Here is a 24608-nt window from a genome sequence, read left to right on the forward strand (position 1 = left end):
GTGTCGGATAGGTGTTTTGACGCTGGGGGGAGGTGCTACCAAAGCTTGGAGGCGTTACTGGTGCCGGTGGTTGGGCTGTTTTTTTTTGGTTTAATTGGTTGTTGTGTTTTGTAGTGATGGGGTAGTGTAGTGTGTGTGGGGGGAGGTTAATGGTGCTGTTGAAAGCTCCAATAAACCATTAATGGCGGTGGTAATATTCTAGATCTAGTTTTGGGGGAAGTTTGGATTGAATGATTTGAGGATTTGGCGTTTATTAAAGTTGGTTGGTTTTTTATTTGTGGCAAAACCGATTTGATGAAGTGAGGGATGGTGGCCGATTGTGGTGGTCGATTTTGGTGGTGGTGGAGGAGAGAACTGTTGGAGAAGATGAACAGTAGGTCGGTTTGGGCTTGGGCCTAATCGGTTGGGCCAAACACCTTATTTTATGTTGGGCCGGTTCTATTTCTTGCTGGACCGAAATCTAATTTTAAGTTGTTAGGCCCGGTTTTGTTTTTAAGTGGTTGGGCCTTAGCTAGTTTAAGTGTTTGGGGCCCTTTCATTTTAAGTTGTGTTGGGCCCATTTCATTTTAAGTTGTTTTGGGCCAGTTCAGTTTAAAGTTTTTGGGCCGGTTTCAGTTAAATTTTTAGGCCGAACCCATTTGTGTTTCGGGCCAGTTCAGTTGAAGTTTTTGGGCCTAAACACTAGTTAGTTATTGGGCCAGATTAATCCTTTGTTTCGGACCAGTTTAGTTTAAGTTGTGGACCAGTTTTAGTTTAAGTGTTGGGCCGGTTTCAGTTAAATTCTCCGGGCCGAACCCATTGGTGTTTTGAGCCAGTTTCAAATTTTGGTTTTTGGGCTGGTCATATAACTGAAAATATATCTAATTGGGTCTTTAAATGTTTAAACTTTTGGGGCTGGGTTTTAAGGTTTGGGCTTGACCAGTGGAGTCCGAACCATCACCTTGGTCATGAACCCATGAGTCATGCACATTGCCCTTAGCCATGAACCATGGCTATGACCCTGAATTAGTCGAACATGGAAACGACAACTTAACTTTGACACTAACAGTTTGACTTTGACAATGATGTGTTGACTTTGACTTTAACCGTTGACCGTTGACTTTGACCATGAGGTGTTGCCTTTGACTTTGACCGTTGACCGTTGACTTTGACCTTTGACAGTTGACTGTGGAATGTTGACTTTTTCCAGTTTTTCATATATTTAAGAATATGGACAAATATAGTAATAAAATATTGTCGAACAGTGTATAACGTTGTTTGTCATTATCTAATTAAGATTTGACGTGAGTAGTGTGTAAAACATATATATATATTGGGCTTTGATTGTGGACTGTGGACTGTTTAATTGTGCTACATTTTATGTTGTAAATTGTATGGACAAATCAAATACTAAAATGCTGTGGAAGCTTGTATAAATTTGGCTGTCATTATCTAATTAAGATTTGACGTTGATATTGTGACATTATATAATATGTTGGGATATATATATTAAATGCAATAGTTTTGGAGAAATAAATGTATAAACGCTCCATTATTTTACATGTGAGATGCTACTATGAGGTAGTATAGTATTTGTGGATATTTCCCACGGGAGTGTGGCGTAGTGCAATAATATATTGGCACGTGAAAGAATCAAAATTGTTATGAGATGTATTGAGATAATTCTAAATATATTTGGCTTAGTGCAATAATGTATTTGACATGCACGTGATATAGTGAAATGATTATGAGATAGTTATGTATGACACCTGAATAAATTACGTAACGAAAATCCTAGAACCTGACTACCACAACTCATATGATTTGCCTTGTGTGGGCGTATGTGATATGATTGGCCCTTGTGTAGGGTGTATATATATGAGATGTTGATTGACCCATGTGTTGGGCAATCGTAGCCGAATAGTGGATTGATTATTCCGTTCGCAAAATAGATCGAGATGTGATATTTTATGCCGAATAGTAGCCGATACTTGCATAATGGCTTCCGTGTGAGGGGTTACGGTGTCGCGGCATCCCATTTCAGGGGTAGTTACGCATCGGAGTGGTTCATTATGTAAGGGGAGGCATGTGGATGTACATGTTCGGCATTGGGAAGCGATTGTGGTAGCCAAGGAAACTAGGTAAAACATAGATACGACGTGATTTTAGGGACACGCAAAGAAAGCCGTAAATAATATAATTATGGTAATATGTTGGTTAACTATATATCTTTAAATATATGATTGTATATGGCTTTGCAGAAGTGTGGGTCAAACTAATTACTTGGGCAGAGACGACCTACTCTGTAATTGAGCATGAAATGCGGTACGGATATAATATGCTTGGTTGGTTTTTGTTTAGTTAGAACCTAAGGCGCCTCGATGGAGGAACTACCTGCCTTATTTATTATGCGTATAGTTTGTTGTGTGGTTAGTGGGAAGTTAAAAGCCCGAGTGGAGGAGGAACTACCTGCCTTAATTATTGTACTTAAGGATGTTATATTAGTCGTTGAAAGTTAAGACGCCTCGGTGGAGGAACTAACTGCCTTATGGTTTGTGTATATTTTGGTATAAGCATATGTTGTATTTTAGAGCTACTCACACTAGCATTTTTATAATGCTGACCCGATTTGCATGTTTGCTTATCGGGTGTGTTCATTAAATGAACATAGTTGATAAGTCTTGACAGGTTTAGTGTTGAAGAAGATTGGTTGCTGCTTGTTGTTTGCGTTAGCGTCGCATTTCAAGATAGGCTTTGTTTTCCTTTGAGGTGATATAGATTTTCAGTTGAGATAAGGTTATTTGCATTTTTCATTTGTTAATTTTTGTAATGAAGAGGACTTTTGTTTAAGTTAAAATTTTATTGGTTTTTAATTATCCGCATATTGAAACTGTTTATGGGTTTTTGGAAGTGGAGAGTGCGTCACACCTCGGAAATCGAAGAGTTGGGAACAAATAATGTTTTTCCGAATTCTGTCGAAATTCGGGGTGTGACACTCTTGTTGTATTGTTTCTGCAATCTTCTGTGGTACTCTTCCAACTTAATGCGGGCTATATCCCTTCTTTCTTCCGCCAAATTCAGATCTGCCGCTAATATTCTCCAATTTGAACCCTCCTCCACGGCCTTTGTCCGCGTTGTCGCTGCTACCATTTCTGAAGGTATCACGGCCTCCACACCGTAAGCCATAGAAAACGGGGTCTCCTGAGTGGACGACCGAGGTGTAGTCCGATAGGCCCAGAGAACATGATTCAGCTCGTCTGCCCAAGCCCCCTTTTTATCTTCCAACTTCTTCTTCAGATTATTCATAATAGTTTTGTTGGATGACTCCGCCTGTCCGTTACCCTCGGGGTTGTATAGGGCCGAGAAACTCTGTTTCACCCCATACACTTGCAAGAAGACAGCCACTTTTGCTCCAATGAATTGGGTCCCGTTGTCTGCTATGATGGCATATGGTAGTCTAAACCTGCAGATGACATTCTCCCACAAGAACTTGATTACTTGGGTCTCTTTCACCTGTTGCAAGGGTACGACCTCAATCCATTTTGTGAAGTAATCAATGGCTGCGAGCATGAACCTTCACTTCCCGCTCGCCATGGGCAGCGGTCCCACTATATCCATTGCCCACATAGCAAAAGGCCATGGAGTGGAAACGTTGTGTAAGGGTTCTGTGGGGGCGAATATTAGTTGGGCGAACTTCTGACATTTGTCACATCTTTTAGCAAACTGCATCCCTCTTCATATGGGGCCAGAAATACCCCTGTGTCAACAACCGATGAGCCATAGTTCTCCCTACATAATGACTCCCGCAATCTCCTCCGTGTAATTCGGCCAACACCTCAGCTGCTAGCCGCGGGCCTAAGCATCTTAACAGCGGTCCATTGAAGTTTTTCCGGTATAACTCCCCTTCTAGCATAACGTATCTCTGAGAAGTCTGTTGCCACCTTCTTCTCTCCTTCTTGTCGGTCACTTCTTGTCCCGCCAAAAAGTATTTGATAGGATCCATCCAACTCCCCTCTTCTCCCGTGACCTGACAAATTTCTATCGTATCCTCCATGCTCGGTCTCTCCAACCTTCTCACTTGAATTGTTCTTTCTTTTGACCCGGGGATTGCGGCGGCTACATATGCTAGGGCGTCGGCATGCCTATTCTCACCGCGACCCAAATGAATGAACCTAATATTTGTGAAATAGGTAGACCGTTTGCGCAACACATCCAAATATCTCGCCATTCGAGGACATCGGGCGGCGAACCCTCCATTCGCCTGGCATACGACCAAATTTGAATCGGAGTATATCGTCAGCTCCTTCACTCCCAAATCCTCAGCCATTCTTAATCCCTCTATCACTGCCTCATATTCTGCTTCGCTACTAGACGCCGTGAATCTCAATTTCGTAGTTTGCTTTATTCTGTCGTTATCGGGTGTAACCAACACAATCCCTATGCCGCTGCATCCATGGCCGATCTATCGGCAAACACTCTCCATCCATTCCTCTTATCCCATGGGTCTAACAAGTCTGGCTCTACCTCTCTCTCTGGTTCCATGTCCATCTCTTCTCCCCAAGTAGGATCCTCTGCGGGAAACTCTGCTAGAAATTCTGCTACCGCCTGTGCCTTTTCCGCAGTCCTTAACTGATATTGTATTTCATAGGAACTTAGCATCACTGCCCATTTCAACATTCTGCCAGATTTTTCTGTCCTCAAAGCTTGCTTTAGAGGTAGATTCGTCACCATGACCACTACATGTGCCTCAAAGTAGGGTCTCAGCTTCAAGGTTGAGAAAATTAATGCCAAGGCATACCTCTCGATCCTACTGTACAGTGTTTCTGCGTCTAACAAGGTCTTTCTCTGAAAATATACTGGCTTCTCCACCTTGTCCACCAAGCGAACTAGCACCGAACTAACGGCATACTCCGTGGCCCCAAGATACAAATACAATTTCTCCCCTTGCTCCGGCCGCGACAACAGAGGCGCTTTGCCCAAGTATATTTTCAACTCCTAAAATGCTTCCTCGCACTCCGCGGTCCATACAAAATCAGGTGTACTTCTCAACAATCTATACAGCGGTCTGTACTTTTCGGATGACTTGGAAATGAATTTATTCAAAGCTGCGACCCTTCCGGCTAGTCGTTGTACTTCCTTAACACTCTGCGGTGATGACATCTCCACTAACGACCTTATCTGTTCAGGTTTAACTTCAATCCCCCGATGGGTAAAAATTTCCCCATTGTCACCCCGAATGTGCACTTCTCAGGGTTCAGCTTTAAGTTGTATCTCCTCAGTATCTCAAACGTCTCTCTTAAGCCTTCTATATGTTCCTCCTCCAACATACTCTTTTCCACCATGTCATCTATGTAAATCTCCATCCCCTTTCGGATCTTGCCTTCGAACATTTTCTCACCTAGTCGCTAGAAGGTGGCCCCCGCATTCTTCAACCCAAACGGCATCCTCGTATAGCAATATGTACCTCCTTCCACCACAAAGGCTGTCTTCTCCTAATCTGGCCCATACATCGCGACCTGGTTGTACCCCATCGATGCATCCATGAAGGAAAATATTTTGAATCCCGCCGTCCTATCCACCAGCTCATCTACTTGTGGCATCGGGTAACTATCCTTTGGGCACTTGAGATTCACATCAATGAAATCAACACACATGCGAACCTTGATATTCTTTTTCGGTACCATGACTATGTTAGACAACCAGTCGGTGAACTCTACTTCTCGGATTATCCTTGCCCCTTTCAACCTCGCGACTTCTTCACGGATTCCCTCCGCATACTTAGGTCTGATGCCGAGCATCTTCTGCCTCACAGGTTTGGCGTCTCCCTTCATGTGTAAATGGTGACACGCGAACTCCAGATCTAGCCCAGTGACATCCTCTATCGTCCAAGCGAAAACGTCCTTATTCTCGGATAAAAACTGTATCAACTTATCTTTCCACTCCTCCGGCAAGCTGGACCCTATCGCCGTTAACTTCTCCTCTTCCCCCTTTCCAATATTCACCATTTCAATTTCATCGAGGGTCTTCGATCCCACTGATGCCTTCGCCTCCCCCTCCACTGAGGCGCATTGTAATTGCTATGCTCGCCTTTTTCTAGGCTCAGAAGCCTCTCCTTCCAGTCCGCGGATCAATCGTTTAACGGTGCCCCGATGACTGTTCTTGGTAGTTACTTGATCACCATAGACCTCATACATGCTGGTAGGGGTGGGAAATCGTATCACTTGATAGTATGTTGATGGTACCGCCTTCATCTCATGGATCCATCGCCTCCCTAAAATTGTATTATACTGCGAAACAGAATCTATCACCATGAATCGGGTGAAAACGGTCACCGGACCTGTTGTCACGGGCAATAAAAGCTCCCCCATGGGCTCCGTCATATTCCCATTGAATCCGTATAGATTGGTTCGTGAAGGCCGCAGCTGCTTAAGATCAAGTCCCATCTCCTCCAACGCCCCTTTGAATAACAGATCCACTGCACTTCCACAACCAATCAACACTCTCTTCACCATGTAATTTCCCATCGCTATTGTAATTACCAGGGCGTCTTCATGCAGTGAGTCCACTGCACGGAGGTCAGCGCTGCTGAATACAATTTTGTCCTTCTTTGATGCCGACACTGTATTCTGCCACGGTCTGTCTATTCTCTCACTGATCTGTTGGATACTCGCCGTCCATCTTATCTTGTCTCTATGAGCATTGTGACTCAGGACCTCACCGCTGTAAATCACATTGATGGTTCCCAATATTCTTCCCTGCAGCGGCATGCGTTCCTCATTCTGTTCTCCTCTCACAAACTCTCTCATCCCTCCTCTCTCCACCATCCTCTGAATCAGCCATTTCAATGCGTAACAGTCGTTAGTCTCGTGATTCTGCACCTAATGATATACGCAGAACGGTTTTTCCGGTATCTCTATTGGTGTACTCCGCGGTCCCTCATACCCTGGGAGATTCTTGATTAAGGGCAAGATCTCGCTCAATGGTTTATTCAGCGGTGTCTGCTCTGTCTCTCGGTACGGCTTTCTCTCCCGGTACTCTCATCGGGCGCCCTCCCGGGTTCCCTCTACCCATGCGCGGTCTCCGTGGTATCCCCCGCTTTATTTCCCGAATGTCTCCGCCCTCCTGAGCTCCTTTTCCTTTTCCAATGACAACATTGCTTTTCCCGACTTTTTAGAATCCTTTTGCATCGTGTCTTCATACCTTATGTACTTCTCTACTCGTAGATAAAGTTCATGTAAAGTCGCGATCTTATTCTTTGCCACGGATTGGTGTACTCCTGTTCCCGGGCGCAACCCTCTCTCAAATGCTATCACTGTGGTCCGTTCATCCAGATTTTCAACTTTCAATGTCTCTGCCTTGAACCAACACAAAAATTCTCTAACTGATTCCGCGGATTGTTGCCTCACATTGAATAGGGCCACGATATCTACCACCCGCCTCTTCTGGTGTATGAAGTGATCTATAAATGCCTGTTCCAACTCCTGGAAATTGTTTATGCTCCCCGCTGGTAACCTGTAATACCAATCTGACGCTCCTCCTTTCAGACTACTGGGAACATCATGCATTGCATCATACCGCGCCTCCTGTCACAGAGGCATCTATTGCCAGAAAAGATGGATGTGGTCCGCTGGATCTCCTTTGCCATTGTACCTTTCGAATCTAGGCTGAGCGAACCGCTTTGGGACCTCCGACAGCCATATTTTATCTGCTAATAGATTGCGATTCAACCCAGCCACTACTTGACTGGCCGCTCCTCCTTGACCCTTCTCTTGCCGTCGGTTTGCCTCCCTATCGTTGTCTTTCATCTCCTGGACTTGCTCCATGGTCAATCCTGGTACCAGGTTTTCCACAAGATCTGGTCCAACCATCTCTTCCTCTGCTCTCTCATCTTCAGATCCCTCATTCTCTTCTTCCTCGGCCTCTTCCTCCGCCCTTTCTCTCTCCCTTCTCAACTCGTCGTTCTTTTCCCTTAGCCTCGCAATCTCTTCTCGCATCAGCCTCGTTTCTTCTGTCTCATGTTCCTCTCTTCGGTCTCCTTCTCCATCAATCACAACCTACAGCGCTAGATCCGGCATTGGGTTCTCAACCGTCACCCTTCTAGGTCTACCTACTTTCCTCTTCAGTGCCATTCCTATCTTGCTTTTGTCGGTTCCCCACAGATGGTGCCAAATGTATGAACACAAAAACCCTAATACAAACTCTCTCCTTTTTCTCTTCTTCTCTCCCTTCTTTCTCTCTTCCTTTCTTTTCTCTCTTCCTTTCTCTTTTTCTCTGAAGTGGCCCCCTCTCTCTCTCCCCACATTGTTCCTTTTATATCTCCCCCCCCCATCTATCTGAGTCGTCCACTTGTCTTGTCATCTCACGGTTCGCCTACCTACCGTACATGTGCCATGTCCGCGGTCTAGGGTTCCGCGGTCGCGATTCCGTGCTCTCCCTTTTTCTTCAGTATCTTACATCCTATCCCCTGCACCGCTGACCTAGTCCACTTTCCCACATTATGCCACTACAGCAACTCTAACCGATAAGGGGAGCTATCATAAGCTTGTAGGGAAACTGATCTATTTATCGCATACCAGGCCAGATATTGCGTATGCAGTTAGTGTCGTGAGTTAATTCATGCATGACCCACGTAAACCTCATATGGATGTTGTAGAGCGCATATTAAGATATTTGAAATCTGCTCCGGATAAAGGCTTATTGTTCTCGAAACATGATCATCTAAAAATAGAAGGCTACACTAATGCAGATTGGGCAGGTTCAACCGACAACAGAAGGTCTGCCTCAAGATACTTCACTTTTGTAGGTGGAAACCTTGTGACTTGGAGGAGTAAAAAACAGACAGTAGTATCAAGATCAAGTGCTGATCGAAGCTGAATATAGAGGTATGGCATATGGGGTATGTGAGTTGTTATGGTTGAGAAACTTGTTGACGGACTTAGGTGGTAAACCAAAAGTGGAAATGAATCTGTATTGTGACAATACGTCAGCTATAGAGATAGCTCATAATCCTGTTCAACATGATCGGACGAAGTATGTGGAGATTGATAGACATTATATCAAAGAGAAACTTGAAGCTGGAATTATTACTTTTCCATTTGTAAAGTCTGAAGACCAACTAGCAGATGTCCTTACTAAAGCAGTGGCTAGCAAGGCGTTTATTGACTCTCTTGTCAAGTTGGGCATGTGTGATATCCACTCACCAACTTGAGGGAGGGTGTTGAAATATTTGTTACCTTAGTTAGGATTAGCAAGTATCTTGTAATCTTAGTAAGAGTATTATCTTCTCCTAGATATGTGGATCTAGGAAATCTTTTGTATTCTTGTATATATATACCTACTATTTTTTATCAATAAAATTATCAGAAATATTCAGTAAAACATCTTTGACAGTTTTATCATCATATTCACATTAACTGCGAAAACCTGCAAAAGTACGAAAATATAATTATTTCATTATTACTAAACACATAATTAACCAAAATGCTATGTCTCTATGGGGTTTAGTATTACAGTTTTTTGTGCTTATCATAGTCTATAAAAAGTTTTATTATGGACTAAGAGGTAAGAAAAAATAAATTATAGAGAATATAATGTACCTGATCAGGTTCAATATCAACTTTTGCTTTACCCACCAAGCTTTGTATGTACAACGGTTGCCACAATAACACCATCTATTGCAAAAGCCTTACAGAAAATTAACCTGAAAAACAAAAGGATATATACTTACCAGTTTTAAATGTTGAATAGTATATAAGAGACGTTTCATTAACATTGGCACCAAGTGTTCAATGAATAGATAAAATCATGATGACATCACACCAACATCTTCATATTACACTTATTGCCAATCCTAAAACACCCTTAGCCTGATCCTTCAACTATGGCACAATTAACTTGGAAGATGTGCTTATACTTTTATTGATAATCTTATTACATTTTTCATTGACTTACTATAAAAAAAATACACTAATCATGAGAATTTTACAATGACAATTTGAATATTTCTGTTACTTGTAGAGTGTACAACTATAGAGTGTCATGACCTGGTTTCATATGGTTGTGTGGTTGTGTTCATGTAAAGCACCCAGCCACCTACCCATCTATAAAATATTTTTGTGACTTCAACATCAACTGGTTTGATGTTAGAATGCAAGAGAAGATGGGGTTTGGGGATAGTAATTGTTCGCACAAGATCAGAAAAATAAGTGTTAGGCAATACTATGGAGGGCTATACACATTATTGCCTACATATATTTTTTCGTGGAAATACATATCACGTCTTTCAATAACCTTTTGTTATTTTGTTAATCGTTTATCCTAACCCTCAATATATAATAGTCTGTAATATGAAATTTGAAACTCAACTCTTTCATAATAGAACAAAGTCATATATAGAAATGTGGCTAGTTCACCAATATCCAACCTCTAAAGTTTAACCAAGAAACTAACAATATCAAAGCCTAAACATGTATCACCAATTGGAGAAAAAATATGCAATACCAAAGACTTATTACCAAAGCATTCTGAAGAAACCTTACAGTTCGTTGTCAGAATCTTCATGTAGAAAGCTATGGTACTGAAAACTAGTCCAACTATTTCTTTAGCAGAGAAACTATTATACTTGCCTCATAGTTGATTGCCTTCTTTATTCTTCTGCATATCAATTCTTAAGCAATTAAAAGAAAAGAATGTAACAAATTGCACAACCACACATACAAACACCAAGAGCAAAAAATTACGTATTTAAAAAGTCAATGGTAAGTGTTTCAGCAAGATTTGCCAAAACACACCAGTTGAGGGTCGGAAGTAATGTTTTTTTGGAGATGGTGGTTGGGAAAAGATGAGACTGGACTTCGGTTTTGAAGTTGGTTACGTACCCAAATGTATTGCTTGGGATCAAGTCTCGATTGCGTAGTTCTGGAAAAATGACGAAGGTTGGATTTTATAGGTAGGATTGGTGATAGTTACTTCCTCGCTCTCCAATATTCCAATTCTGGGATGAAGTTGGAGAACTGGCGGGAGAACTGTCCAATCATGGGATGAAGTTGAAGAACTGGCAGGAGAATTGTCCAATCATGGGATGAAGTTGGAGAACTGGCGGGAGAATTGTCCATTCGTGGGATGAAGTTGGAGAATTGGATAGAGAACTGTCCAATCGTGGGATGAAGTTGGTGGAAGTTGTTTGACTCGCAAAACATGTGCGCAATTGATATTGATTTTACGTGTAGGTATGTAGGCTTTGAGCATGGGCTCTGAGTATGGGCTTTATGGTAGATAAGCTTTGAGCATGGGCTCTGAGCGTGGGCTTTTTTTGTAGATAAGCTCTGAGCATGGGCTCATGAGTGGCTTTTTTGTAGATAAGCTCTGAGCATGGGCTCTGAGCGTGGGCTTTTTTATAGATGGGCTCTGAGCATGGGCTTGTATTGAATTGGGCTTTTATTGGGCCACATTTGTGGGGGCCGGAACATCGCTCTCTCTTTGTTACATGGGCAAGGCCCGTGTGGCAAAGAAGTAATAATATTTATGGTACTTGGTAGGTTAGTAAATCGGTAAAAATAAAAATGATGGGAGTTGAAGGCAAATAGAAATTTTTTTCTTGATATAATTTATATAGAGTTCGTATAAATTTGGAATTTGATATTGTTGAATTGATTGTATAATGGTGAAAATATATAATGGCAGTTTGGTAAATATAATTGTGTTAGAATGGTTAAAGATGAAAGGCTATAGACTTATAGCCCACGGGCTTTTTGAAGATTGTTATGGAGATCAAACTTAAATATATGGGTTGATTTTTAGGGGGGCAGTATAATGGGCTCATATATGCTCACTTACAGAAAAGCCTCTGCCCGTCAGAATGCAGCAGAGAAACCTCCTTTCTTCCTTCCAAGCTGGACAACAATTTATGCTATCAACACTTTTATTGTGGTATGGGTGTTAGTCGTTGGATTTGGATTTGGATTTGGTGGGTGGGCTAGTGTGACTAACTTTGTCAGGCAAGTTGATACATTTGGTCTCTTTGCAAAGTGTTATCAATGTGCCAAGCCCCCACCACTAGTGGCACCTGCACCGGTCCATCATCACTGAGTCGCTGATGCGAATGGGTTGAACCACATCAAATCTACTCAATTTGCAGATGCCCTACAGCGGCAATTTGATCCCAGCGGCAATTTGAAAAAATAGATTGTTTTGAAACCAGCTGCAATTTGAATTAATAGATTGTTATGAAACCAGCGGCAATTTGATCCCAGCGGCAATTCAAAGTATTGAACGGCATTGGCAGTTCAAAGAATAGGCATCGGTAGTTCATTAGTGGTATCTCTGAAAGGGTATTCATTATGACATTATATCCAGCGGCACAAGTTCTGAGTAGTTTTTTTTTTTTTTTTTTTTGAAACCAACGGCAATTCGAAAAAATAGCAGCGACATACAGCGGCAATTCAACTTTACTGCAGCCAGGAGAAGTCAAGTAGCGGCAATTCATTCAGCGGCTATTCAAAGTATCGAGCGAGACATCGGCAGTCCAAAGAATCGGCATCGGCAGTTCATAGCATCGGCAATCAAATATTCAACTAGATGACCTTCTGTGGACTTAACTTGGAATCCCTGGTTATGGCGGCGTAGCTGGGGCTGACCTAGGTTGGGGTACATCAGAGGATTTTGAGTTTGTTGATCCACCGGCCACAGTTGATAACATTAGCACGAGGGCCTTGTCTGGTCATCCCTCTCCAGACCTTTCTTCCTTGCTGGATCTAGCAATACTCACATATATCTTTGGGAGTTTAGTAAGGAGAAAGCTATTGCGAACTATGGTGTGTTATCTGCTGCCAATGTCCCTCCACCATATGCACTCGCATCAATATAAGCATTACCGTTTGACAATTGTGGACATAGATTCGTCACTGCTGCTTCATATGGCACCATATGCACTTGGCAACTTGAGGTTGGCGGAAGATCTAATGTCCGCCCAACAGATCATCACTCTGCTTTAACAGACATGCAATGGATGTGGCTTATGTTGCTGCAAGTGGGTCAGTGATTGCTGCTGCTGGGTCTTACTTTGGCCCCACTACCACTTCTCAGGCTTCCCTTATATGTCATGAAGTAATGTAGGAAGTGGGTCAATCTCCCCTCTTATTGTCACTAGTTGAAAAGGTGGTGATGTTGGACTGCATGATTTTCGCTTCATTGCAACAGGAAAGACAAAGCGACACAGGCATTCAAATAGCAGTGACAGAATCCTAAGCATTCTTCAAACCATGAAACTTATTCAGGGATTTCTACTAAATATGGTGAACAAAACTCAAGGGAATGCTTTGGTATTTACCAAAGGCTCATACAGGAAGTGTCACCAGAATAGCTACTATACCAGATACCAACTTCTTCCCGAAATAGTTTTCCACTGGCCGAAACTACATTAGAGAAACTTTTCTGCAACCAAGCTCACAAGGCTAGATGGAATCGTTCGAGTAATTTCTTCTCTTGAACTTAATGTCGAGTTTTCATTTAACCTTTGCATGTGTTGGAGATGGCACTGTCAAGATGGTCCAGATCAAAAGTTTCCAAAGTTTCCCTTACACATAAGGAAAAGCTACAGGAACAAGAAAACAGAAAAAGATTCGGCAGTTCGTTCAGCGGCTATTCAAAGAACTTGGATCGGGTAAGTTTCCAGTGTAATCATTCCAGCACCTTTTGTACTCTTTGGATTGATCGGAGCACTGATTATATTTTGGTACCTTTTGTACTCTTTTGCCGATTTTTGGATTCATATTTTGGATCCAGCACCTTTTCCACTGATAACTTCATCCCAACTTACCCGATCATTGTAAATTGTCTAACACTTTGGGTCGGCAATCATATAAATCGGTAAACTTTCTTTTCCAAAATATTGATCGGGTAAGTTGATCGGCATGTTACGAGCGGCCAAATTCAAACTTTTAGTAAGTGAGTTCTGTTGAAGATAAACTAATAGAACAAGGTCTGTTGAAGATAACATAATAGAAGGGCGAAGCTTAAGCGAATTAGGAAAGAGAAGTTTGCATCAGTGTTGAAAATCTAGTCCTATTGGTATAGTCCTTGGATGTAAAAAGAAACCAAGTCGGCTCCCATCAGTCATAAAACTGACTGAAAAAAACAAAACAAAGTTCTGATATTATAATTATTTTTCATTCGTCTTGCTCAGTAAGGTTTGCACGTTGGAGACTCTAGTGCTTACCAAGGTGGTTTCGTGGCTTGAGGGTTTGATCGATTGAATCGAGATTTGCGAAAAGGTCAGATTTTTATTTTGTTTAGTTTTTGACAGTATTGAAAATATTTGTTTAATGGAGATAATTTGAAGAGGAGATGGGATGATAAGGGGGATTTTAATATGAATAGGGTGGCAAAGGGTATTGATGCAGATAGTTTGAGAGCACAGTATGATATTGGAGATGATGTTTCTATTGAGTATGTTAGAAGCGATATCGACCAAAAGTGTGAAAATGATGAGATAATTTTATTGTTTTCACATTTTTGGCTTGGTTGTAGTGTTCCATTCCGGAAATCAGTTTCCGAGTTATTAGCTCGATGTAGATTGCATCCTTTACAATTATCTCCTGGCTATTGGGCTATCTTTGCCCGTATAGCGAGGATTTGTAAGGTTTATCAAAGGACTATGTCTTCAGACCTTTTGTTTGAGTTATTGAAGCCTCTGCAGCAAAACAAAGCTTCTTTTAAAAGTTATGCGTTGGGATATCATAACCATCACAACCAAAATTATCGGTTTTATAGGATGCCTTCGAACTACAAGAATGCGAAATTGTATGGTTTTAAGATCAAAGGCAATTGGAGATTCGAAAATATTGATTATCCTAACAATATATCAGGTAAGATGTTAACTCAATATTCTTATAATTATGATTTTAAATAGTTAGCATCACATTATAATTGTCTTGTTCTTTTTTTTTATAGGGGATATTCTGAAGTTTCCAAATATATCATTGTTTAGCAGCGAGATGATAAAAAAGAAATTTGTTAGTTTGTTTAGTCATAATGCTGATGTCTATGATCTGCCGTTTCTGCACGATATTGTAGATTATTATCATGATATAGAAACTGGACTGCTTAATGAGCCTAGGGAATTAGCACCTTACTGTGGCTCAAATAAGAGAAAGAATGTTATTGTAGATGATAGCAGTGAAGATGACGAAGAAGTAGAAGGAGATGACTCGGAAGATAGCGGACAAGAAAATATTAGAAAGAAGAAAAGAAGCGTACGTCCAAAAAAAGGGAAAAGAAAGCTAGAGATAACTCAAGTAAATTTGAGGAAGGGATTGAGGATCGAGAAATGGTATGTATATAATATTTCTTTTAAAATATCATATATGTAATACATATAATATGTTTTGGAATGACGTTTCATTATGACAGGTTTTTTGTCTTCCAACACAAAAAACTACTGATGTGCATGATATTGATGATGATGATGATGATATCGGTGGGGAAGCGATGACTAACAGTATATCTGAACTTGATGTTAGTGTTAATCTTGTTTTTGTGATTTAGAATTATTTTTATTATTAATTGTTTAATTTTTCTTTTGGTAATGTAGATGGAAAAAGTTGACGATGGTGGAGATATAATGGGTTCAACTTCTGTTGTCAGGATCAATTTTGGAGTGTCAACTCCTTTTGGTGGAAGTAGTTTTGGAGTTTCAACACCTGTTGTTGGTACCAATGCTGGTGTAGCAACTTCGCCGATGGCACCATTCTTTGGTGTGTCGAAGTTTAGTATCAACCGTTGTTTGCACTATCTTGGATTGCCGACTTTTCTTTATTGACACCGATGCGAGGGTGTGTTCACGAATGTCAACGATTCTTCGGTTCACAAAAGTGTCAACGATTGTTGGTACAAATTCTGAAGTGTCTACTATTGTTGACACTAATGCTGGATTGCCGACTTCTGCTATTGACACCGATACAGGTGTGTCAACAGAAGTGTCAACTGTGGTTAGTACCAACATCATTGTTGGCTCAACTATACCTTCTTCATTGCAGCCAGGGATGAGTGGCAGTTCTACAACGCCTGTGCTCATCACTCCAGACGTGCAAGCCTTGGCAATTGAAGGTTAGATGTTGAATAGTTATATTTATAGTATTTACTTATTATTATATAGTATTATTTTAAATCATTTTGTCTAATATTTCAGATCCAGAGTTATTGTGTTTGGATTATCAACGAAGTGTATATTTTGTAAAAACCGTTAATATGTTGAATTCAAAGCTTGCAGAGGTAAGTTTTGTGTGTGTACGTTTTTTTTTTTTTTTTTAATGCATTATTTTTGTTTTCTTAGGCGTCGAAGCTTGGGGATTGTGCTAAAGAAATCTTAGAAGCAAAAGAAAATTATAAGATTAAAATCAGTGAATATACGAGATTGAGAAATATTTGGAAGGAGAGAGAGCTCATCTTTCAGGAGAATGAACGTATGAGAGGAGTACTTATGAGAAATGAAGTAGTTTTGCATAACTATGAGATGAAAATGAATATCATGAAAGCTGAATTGTCGAAACAGAATCAAGAAATTGTTGTTCTCATGGAGCAAAAGGTTTTGAGTGATGAAGTTGAGATTTTAAAATGTGAGAAATTGGAATTGGCTAAACGAGTTTGCCAGGCTGAGGGGATTAGAGGAGACTACAAGGTACTATTGGAAGATAATGCATTTTTGAAAAAGGAGTTAGATGAATATCATAAGAGGGTGGAAAATTTTAGGGTTGGGTGTGAAGAGAATGATAATATGATTGAGAAGCATGCAGTTGAAACTAAGAAATCTGGGGCGTTGTTGCGTGAAGCATCAGCAAGTGTTGGACTTTGGAAATCGAGAGATTCTGAGAAACGAGAAAAATTGCAGCAGCTGTCAGATTATTATACTATGTGTTATAGGAAGTTGGAAGATGTATCACCGTCGGATTTAAAAAGTATTCCAGTTCCAGTGGCGGATAGCATTATGCCGCAACTTCTTGAGTGAAGTTTTTGTTTTTTATTGTTAGGATGATGTGATGTTAGGTTACGGTTTTTTCTTTTTCGATTATGTTTATTTTTTCCACTGTATTCATGATTATTGGATTTTATCTATTTTTTATTAGATTGGTAATCAGAATAGGTTGGTCAAAATATATAAGAGTTGGGTAATCTGGCCTTGAGGTAGGTCGGCAAAATAGATATAAGTATTAAGGATAACGTAATTGGGGTGTCGCCGCCCCCATAATATAATAATAACGTAATGAAATTTGGGGTCTCGCCGCCCCCAAAGTGTAATGATAACATAGTGAAATTTGTGGTGTCGCTGCCCCCATAATATAATAATAACGTAATAAAATTTGGGGTGTCGCCGCCCCCAAAGTGTAATGATAACATAATGAAATTTGAGGTGTCGCCGCCCCCATAGTGTAATGATAACGTAATGAAATTTGGGGTGTCGCCGCCCCCATAGTGTAATGATAACGTAATGAAATTTGGGGTATTTGATTCCTAGTTAAAACGAAAGATGGATCGAATTTTATTGAATTATGAAATGATTACAATGAATGAAGAACAAAACATTCAACGATAAAACTTTTTCAAATGAAAAGCATTCCATGGCTTGGCAAATTTTTCTCCAGTGATTCTACAAAGGAAATAAGACCCTTTAGATGCTGGCCTATCAATGATGAACGGTCCTTCCCAATTCTCTAACAGCTTCCCAGATTCAATGAGCTTCTGTTTTCGGCTAAGTACCCAATCTTATGGTTCAAAACTCTTGAGGCGAAGCTTTCTATCATATTTGTGTTTCATGTCTGCCTGATATTTTATTAGACATTGCAAAGCTTCTTCTCGAGTTTTATCGATTGAGTCTGCCACCAAAGTTAGACCAGCATCATTGTTTCCAGTTTGTACCGCTTCTGTCCTTGTAGTTGGTGCAATTAATTCTGTCGGGAGGACAACATCCATGCCATAAGCTAGGTTGAAAGGGGAAAGATTGGTAGAATGCTTTGGAGTTGTGCGATAAGCCCAAAGCACTGCTAGCAACTCTTTAACCTAATTTCCTTTTGCTTCATTAAGCTTCTTCTTCAAAGTCGAGAGAATCGTCTTATTGGTTGCTTCTGCTTGTCCATTTTCTTGTGGATAATATGGAGCGGAAAAATTATGCTGAATTTTTAGTGAGGCGCAAAATTTGTGTATTTCTTCCACATCAAATTGTTTACCGTTGTCAGAGATGATGTTAGATGGAATTCCAAAGCGATAAACGATGTCTTTCCATAAGAAACGTCATACGTCTGTTGCTGAGATGTTAACAAGCGGTTGAGCTTCTACCCATTTAGTGAAATAATCAGTCGCAACCAATAAGAATCATACACTTCCGATCCAGGAGCCTTTGGTAGGGGTCCCACAATATCCAAGCCCCATTTTGCAAAAGGCCAAGGCTTAGAATTGGGTGGAGTTCCGTTGCTAGAAGTTTGCCCATATTTGCATGTTTTTGACATGGTATGCATTTTTTGGCAAATTTCGCTGAGTGTCTTTGCATGCTAGGCCACCATTATCCTTGAGTCATGGCTTTATATGCAAGACTACGTCCCCCATAATTGTTTCCACAAAGTCCAGAGTGTATTTCTTTGAGAACTAGATGACTATGATCTTTGGAAAGACATCTGAAAAGAGGACTAAAATTGTTTGCTTTCTTATAAAGTAGGAGCTTGCCTTTAGAATTTGGAATTATGACAAATTTCCAGGCATCTCTCTTAATTTTGTAGGAAAATGACGAATCCTCAGGTAGAGTTCCATGTTGCATAAATTCTAAATAAGTAGGTCTCCAATCATCTGGTGAAGAATCAATGTCGATAGATTGGAGATTCAAATGTAGTACTTCTGGAGAATTATCTGCTTCATGGGACTCATCTTCCATATCAACATTGCTTTGGTCGGCATCCTGTGTGAGTGGAGAATCACTCTCAAAACGATGATCGGCCAAATCTTGATGGTCGGCTAAATCTTCTTGAGCTGCTTCCTCTTAGTGAGATTCTGAACTTGTGCCGGCCGATTGAGCTAGCTCTTCTCTCTTTCTTTTCCTTGTTGTTACGACATTTACTTGCTCGAATTTGAAATTCCAAGATGTCGTCTGGAAATAGCATAGATGAGCAATATATAAGTTTTGAACATGTTATTCTATAACAGTTATGCTTGGAAAAGGTTGGAAATCAATATAGATTTTTCTTTCATTGTTAACATCAACTGCGGCAAAGAGATAGGCTAAGGCATCGGCGTGACGATTATCATTGCGAGAGCGTTGATGAACTGCAATGGATTTGAAATGAATGGATAGCTCATGCATTTTTCGGACATATGCAGCCATCCTATCATTTCGAGCAACAAATGATCCACCAAATTGATTCGCAACAAGCTTTGAGTTAGAATAACTCGATCTTTGTCGCCCTGTGTCAAGTGTTGTTCGTGATTGCATAAAGAACCGCCAGATTCACTTCATTGTTTGATCGCCAAAATCCGAGGCGAACAGATTTTTCAATTTTCTTGCCATCAGGTCGGATCAAAACACAACCAAGACCTGAACCTGATTTGTTCTTGGAACCGTCCGTGTGTAAAATTCATAAAGAAGGGTCGGCACTTGTGGATGGATCAGTCGATCCTTGTTGTGGATTAGGAGGAGGTTCCTCAAACTGCTCTTCCATGGTCGGTATGTCATCGATAAGAAAATCGGCCATAAGTGATGCCATTGCGTGGCCTTTCTCAGATGATCGGGCTTTGTAGATAATTTCGTAGGCACTCAAATATGTTTCCCATTATGCTAATCTGCTCGAATCAGCATTTCGAAGAACTTTTCTCAAGGGGTATTCAGTGTAGACATTGATGATACGCCCTTGGAAATAATACTTCAATCTTCGTGCACTATGGACAAGTGAGAGAGCTATTTTCTCAATCTGTGAATACCTTGCTTCTGGAGCTGTAAGGGTCTTACTTATGAAGAAAATTGGTTGTTCATTTTCATCATCAATGAATAAGACGGTACTCACAACTATTTCTGATGCTGCCAAATAAATGCCAATTGTTTGTTCGGTGGTCGGACTAGCAAGAATTGGCGGTTGTACTAGGTATTCTTTCATTTTCTGAAAAAGCTACGTCACACTCATCTGTCCATTGTGGGGATCCCTTAATGGCTTGAAAAAAAGGGTGGAGCCGATCTGAATATTTTGAGATAAATCTACCCAAAGCGGCTATCCTACCCGTAAGTTGCTGGATCTGTTCTTTGTTTTTGGCGATGGCATTTCAGTAATTGCACGGGTTTGATCAGGATTAGCCTCAATGCCTCGTTTGGTCATAAGATATCCAAGAAATTTACCCGATGCTAACCCAAATGCGCATTTTGTTGGATTTAGACGCATTCAAATATGCACAAGCCGATCAAAGAATTTTTGCAAGTGATGAAGGTGAGAAGACTCTTCATGCGACTTGATGACCATATCGTCAATATAAGCTTCCATAAACTTGGCTAAGAAGTCTGAAAATGATATATTTATGAATTTCTAATATGTTGCCGGTGCATTTTTTAGACTGAAAGGCATTACCTTATAGCAAAATAAGCCTTGGTATGTTATGAAAGTTGTAAGTTCTTGTTTTTGTTCATCTTCAGCTAATGCAATTTGATAAAATCCCATTGAGGCATCTATAAAAGAAATTCGTTTAAACCCTGAAGTGGCATCAACCATTTCAGAAATACGAGGCAAGGGATACGGGTGAACAGGACATTTTTTATTGACATCAGTAAAATCATCACAGATTCTAAGTTTCCCATTTTTCTTAGGGAATGCTACTACATTGGATATCCATTTCGGATATAGTACAGGCCTAATAAAATTAACACTTAGAAGTTTGTCGATCTCTTCTTTCACTTTGAGCTTTCGATCGGGAGCCATTCGGCGAGGCTTCTGACGCACTGGCTTTTGTGTCTTGTCGATATCCAGCCTGTGACATACAAGTGAAGGATCAATCCCAGGCATTTGTTCGACCGTCCACGCAAACACTGTGCAATTTTTCTTCAAAAGCTCAATGAGTTCATCCTGTTCCTTCTTGGAAATTTCCGCAGAAATAAAAGTGGTTTCTTCTTCCTTGTTGCCGATCTGTACTTCGAGGAGCATGTCGATGGTCGGGGGGCCACCTAAACGCTGCTCCATAGCGTTTACCCGGCCAATGGAATTCTGTAATTGCTATTTTACCCCATCGACATTTAGGATGGTGTTGCCCTTGACTTCCGAATCTTTATAATCTTTTAGTACAGACTCATGGCACTTCAAAGTTGCTATCTGATCACTTCGAACTTTGCATACCATACCATCACACCAGAACTTGATAGCCTGATGGAAAGTAGAAACGACAGCTCCCATTGAGTAGATCCAATCTCTTCCTAAAATGACATTGTAGGAGGAGTTACAATCCATGAGAAGAAAATCAATTGTAACTTCATTGTTTATTAATGTCACCGGAAGAGAGCATCTACCAATTGATTTTGCTGCTGTCCCATCGAAGCCTATGATTGGATTTGGATCGGGAACTATCATTTTCTTGGGGAGATTGAGTCCTTTGTAACAACGCTTGTAGATCACACTTGCCAAACTACCTGTATTGATCATGATTTTCTGAACACGATGAATTCCAACAAAAGCTTGTATTACAACAGCATCATAATGAGGATGGTGCACTCCTATCGATCGTTGTCGACCCAATGAGAGGTCCTTCCTCATAAGTCTCAGTACTCATACCGTGGAGAAAATCATATCCACTATAAACATAGTGGTGGCTGAGATCAGTGATCTTGGAGTGATTGAAATTCTTGCGTTGGGTGTTAGACATTGAATCAACTCTGGCATGACCGACTTTGATTACATTGTGTGCGGTCACGACTAAAGCTTGTTTCATTTTACCCAACACGTAATCCTGGAGCATACCCTTCTCGATCAAACCTTGGATTCTACCCCTTAGAGATCGGCATTGTTCAGTTTCATGACCAAAATCGTCGTAAAATTTGCACCACAGTGATTTGTCATGTGTAGCCTTGGTATCTTCGAAGAGAGGAAAAGGTGGAGATAAGATATTCTTTCCCTTAATCTTCTCATAGATAACAACATACTTCTCATTGAGGGTGGTAAGCTTTAACTTGGGAAGTTTCTTTTGTTCTTTGCCGTTCCATTGTTGTGGCCTACCATCACTTTTGAACTTTTGATCGGTAGTTTGTTGAAACTTCGGTTTTTGACTTTGTTCCTGCGGCTTGCTAATCTGATCCCTATCTCTGTGAACTCGTGCCGATGCATCATCTTCAACTCGAATAAACTGCTGAGTTCGAGCAAAAAGTTCATAACGAGTTGTTGGGACGTCTTTTACTATAGAGTTGTAAACGCAGTCCCTTTCATAATTAATGCCTTCCTTGAAAGCATAAATGACAAGAATATCAGATGCATTTGGAATTTCAACAGCCGCTTTCCGAAATCTCGCAACAAACTTACTGAGCTTTTATTCCTTTTGTTGTTTAATACTAAATAGAGAATCAATATTTTTCGGTTCTTTCCAATTGTGACGAAAATGCTCGGCAAACTTATATGCAAGATCAGTAAAACTGTGGATGGATATTTCTGGAAGCATGTTAAACCATCTCATTGACTCAATTCCAATGAGTGTGGACGGGAATAACTTACAAAGAAGAGCATCGTCGAAAGTCCATAAGATCATCTTGTTTCTGTAATTATCAAGATGCATTAAAGGATCTCCATCAATCTCATTATACTTTTCGAATTCTGGCTGCTTGAAGTCCTTATGATGAACAGTTGTTTGGATTCGGAGAGAGAAGGGAGAATCGATACCACTCTCTATAGCGAGATTTCGAATTTTGTTTTCTCGAGACTCCTTATCATTAACAGCCTTCATTATCATCTCATAGAGACGTCGTTCAGAAAATGGAACATTCTCTCGATGATGGTCCCGACCGAATTGTGGACGTTTTGGCCAAGATTTCTTCGGAGGAGGTGGAGTGAGTTCTCGTCGACCCATCCATGCAGGTGAAGGTGACCGAGCTAGTAGGGGAGATTGGTTCCTTCATCTCCTATGGTGAACATCAGGAGAATACGGATGGAGTGTTGGACTGTTACAACCATTTTCTTGACCTGTTGCAAGTGAGTCTCCATCTCCATCGCTACCATTGTCAACATACTTCGGCCGACAATGAGCTCTTGGATTGGGACTACAACTTGAGCGATTAGGTTGTGAACTAGAACTGCTTGTTGAATAGTGATGTTGTCGAGATCGGCGCATACTGCTGTTGCGACGAGGACATGCAGTGGCTTGCCTACCCCTTCTAGAGCTTGGGGTAGGAACTCCATTGGTTTTTCGTTGGTTGGGTAGTCGACCTTGCCGTCCTATATGGATATTTTGCCGATCTCCCTTAGTACGGTTCGAATCGGCTAAACCGGTTTTCGTCATGAGATCTTTTGTGAGTTGGTGATCCCTCACAGGGTGGTCGGCATCAAGGTCGGCAGACGAGTTTGTGGATTCACTTATGATTACACTGGAAAGTGTAGGCTTTCGGCGTTGTACATTACATTGGCGCTTTGAAGCGCCTTTAAGTAGCGACTTCGCCGCGGTTTCTCTTGGTGCGGGAGTTTGTATTTGGAGTCTTTGACAGAGATGCTTCAGTGTTCAAACGATCCCAAACATTTTTTGCCGTGGACCCTGAATCATCTTCGAGAAGTTGATGCAACTGTTTCTTCAGATTGTTATTCTTGCTCTCCAATTGTCAGAGACGACGGTCTACCTGAGTTGATGGATCGGATACATGGATACCCACTCTCTCAGTCGCAGATGGCCGAGGACCATCGGACTTGGAAAGTGAATTCCCAACAGAAGGGGAGTGCTGAACTTGTGCGGTAAAAGGGCTACTTTCACCGTTGTTTATTTTTCGAGAAGTCATTGACGTAACTTTTGTTTTGTGGTTGAGGGTAGGAGCACAGACGGCGCCAAATATGTTTCAGCAAGATTTGCCAAAACACACCAGTTGAGGGTCAGAAATAATGTTTTTTTGGAGATGGTGGTTGGGAAAAGATGAGACTGGACTTCAGTTTTGAAGTTGCCTATGTACCCAAATGTATTGCGTGGGATCAAGTCTCGATTGGGTAGTTCTGGAAAAATGACGAAGGTTGGACTTTATAGGTAGGATTGGTAATAGTTACTTCCTCGTTCTCCAATATTCTAATCGTGGGATGAAGTTGGAGAACTGGCGGGAGAACTGGCCAATCATGGGATGAAGTTAGAGAACTGGCAGGAGAATTGTCTAATCATGGGATGAAGTTGGAGAACTGGAGGGAGAAGCTGTCCATTCATGAGATGAAGTTGGAGAACTGGCGGGAGAATTGTCCAATCATGGGATGAAGTTGGTGGAAGTTGTTTGACTCGCAAAACATGTGCGCAATTGATATTGATTTTACGTGTAGGTATGTAGGCTTTGAGCATGGGATCTGAGTGTGGGCTTTATGGTAGATAAGCTCTGAGCATGGGCTTTTTTTGTAGATAAGCTCTGAGCATGGGCTCTGAGCGTGGGCTTTTTTTGTAGATAATCTCTG

At 41.0% G+C, this 24608-nt stretch overlaps 4 protein-coding genes across 4 annotated transcripts; 2 read left to right on the forward strand and 2 right to left on the reverse strand.

Moving 5' to 3' along the window:
- Positions 1 to 6056: 6056 nt before the first annotated feature.
- On the reverse strand, positions 6057 to 6803 carry LOC147491950 (uncharacterized). Its single transcript, XM_086567366.1, has one exon. It carries the CDS (start codon positions 6801 to 6803, stop codon positions 6057 to 6059), a length of 747 nt encoding a protein of 248 aa, XP_086423492.1.
- Positions 6804 to 7076: 273 nt separating this feature from the next.
- On the reverse strand, positions 7077 to 7544 carry LOC147491951 (uncharacterized). Its single transcript, XM_086567367.1, has one exon. The coding sequence runs from the start codon at positions 7542 to 7544 to the stop codon at positions 7077 to 7079; it is 468 nt and encodes a 155-aa protein (XP_086423493.1).
- A 4262-nt stretch (positions 7545 to 11806) lies between these two features.
- Positions 11807 to 15796, forward strand: LOC147491952 (uncharacterized). Its single transcript, XM_086567368.1, has 5 exons — positions 11807 to 12280; positions 12400 to 14843; positions 14929 to 15307; positions 15388 to 15454; positions 15569 to 15796. Exons 2-5 carry the CDS (start codon positions 14348 to 14350, stop codon positions 15794 to 15796), a joined length of 1170 nt encoding a protein of 389 aa, XP_086423494.1. The 5' UTR covers positions 11807 to 12280; positions 12400 to 14347.
- A 25-nt stretch (positions 15797 to 15821) lies between these two features.
- Positions 15822 to 17127, forward strand: LOC147491953 (uncharacterized). The gene is made up of 3 exons (XM_086567369.1): positions 15822 to 16083; positions 16166 to 16248; positions 16310 to 17127. Exons 1-3 carry the CDS (start codon positions 15822 to 15824, stop codon positions 16979 to 16981), a joined length of 1017 nt encoding a protein of 338 aa, XP_086423495.1. The 3' UTR covers positions 16982 to 17127.
- Positions 17128 to 24608: the final 7481 nt, after the last annotated feature.

Source organism: Coptis chinensis, chromosome 6 (assembly GCF_015680905.1).
Source record: "Coptis chinensis isolate HL-2020 chromosome 6, ASM1568090v1, whole genome shotgun sequence".
NCBI lineage: Eukaryota > Viridiplantae > Streptophyta > Magnoliopsida > Ranunculales > Ranunculaceae > Coptis > Coptis chinensis.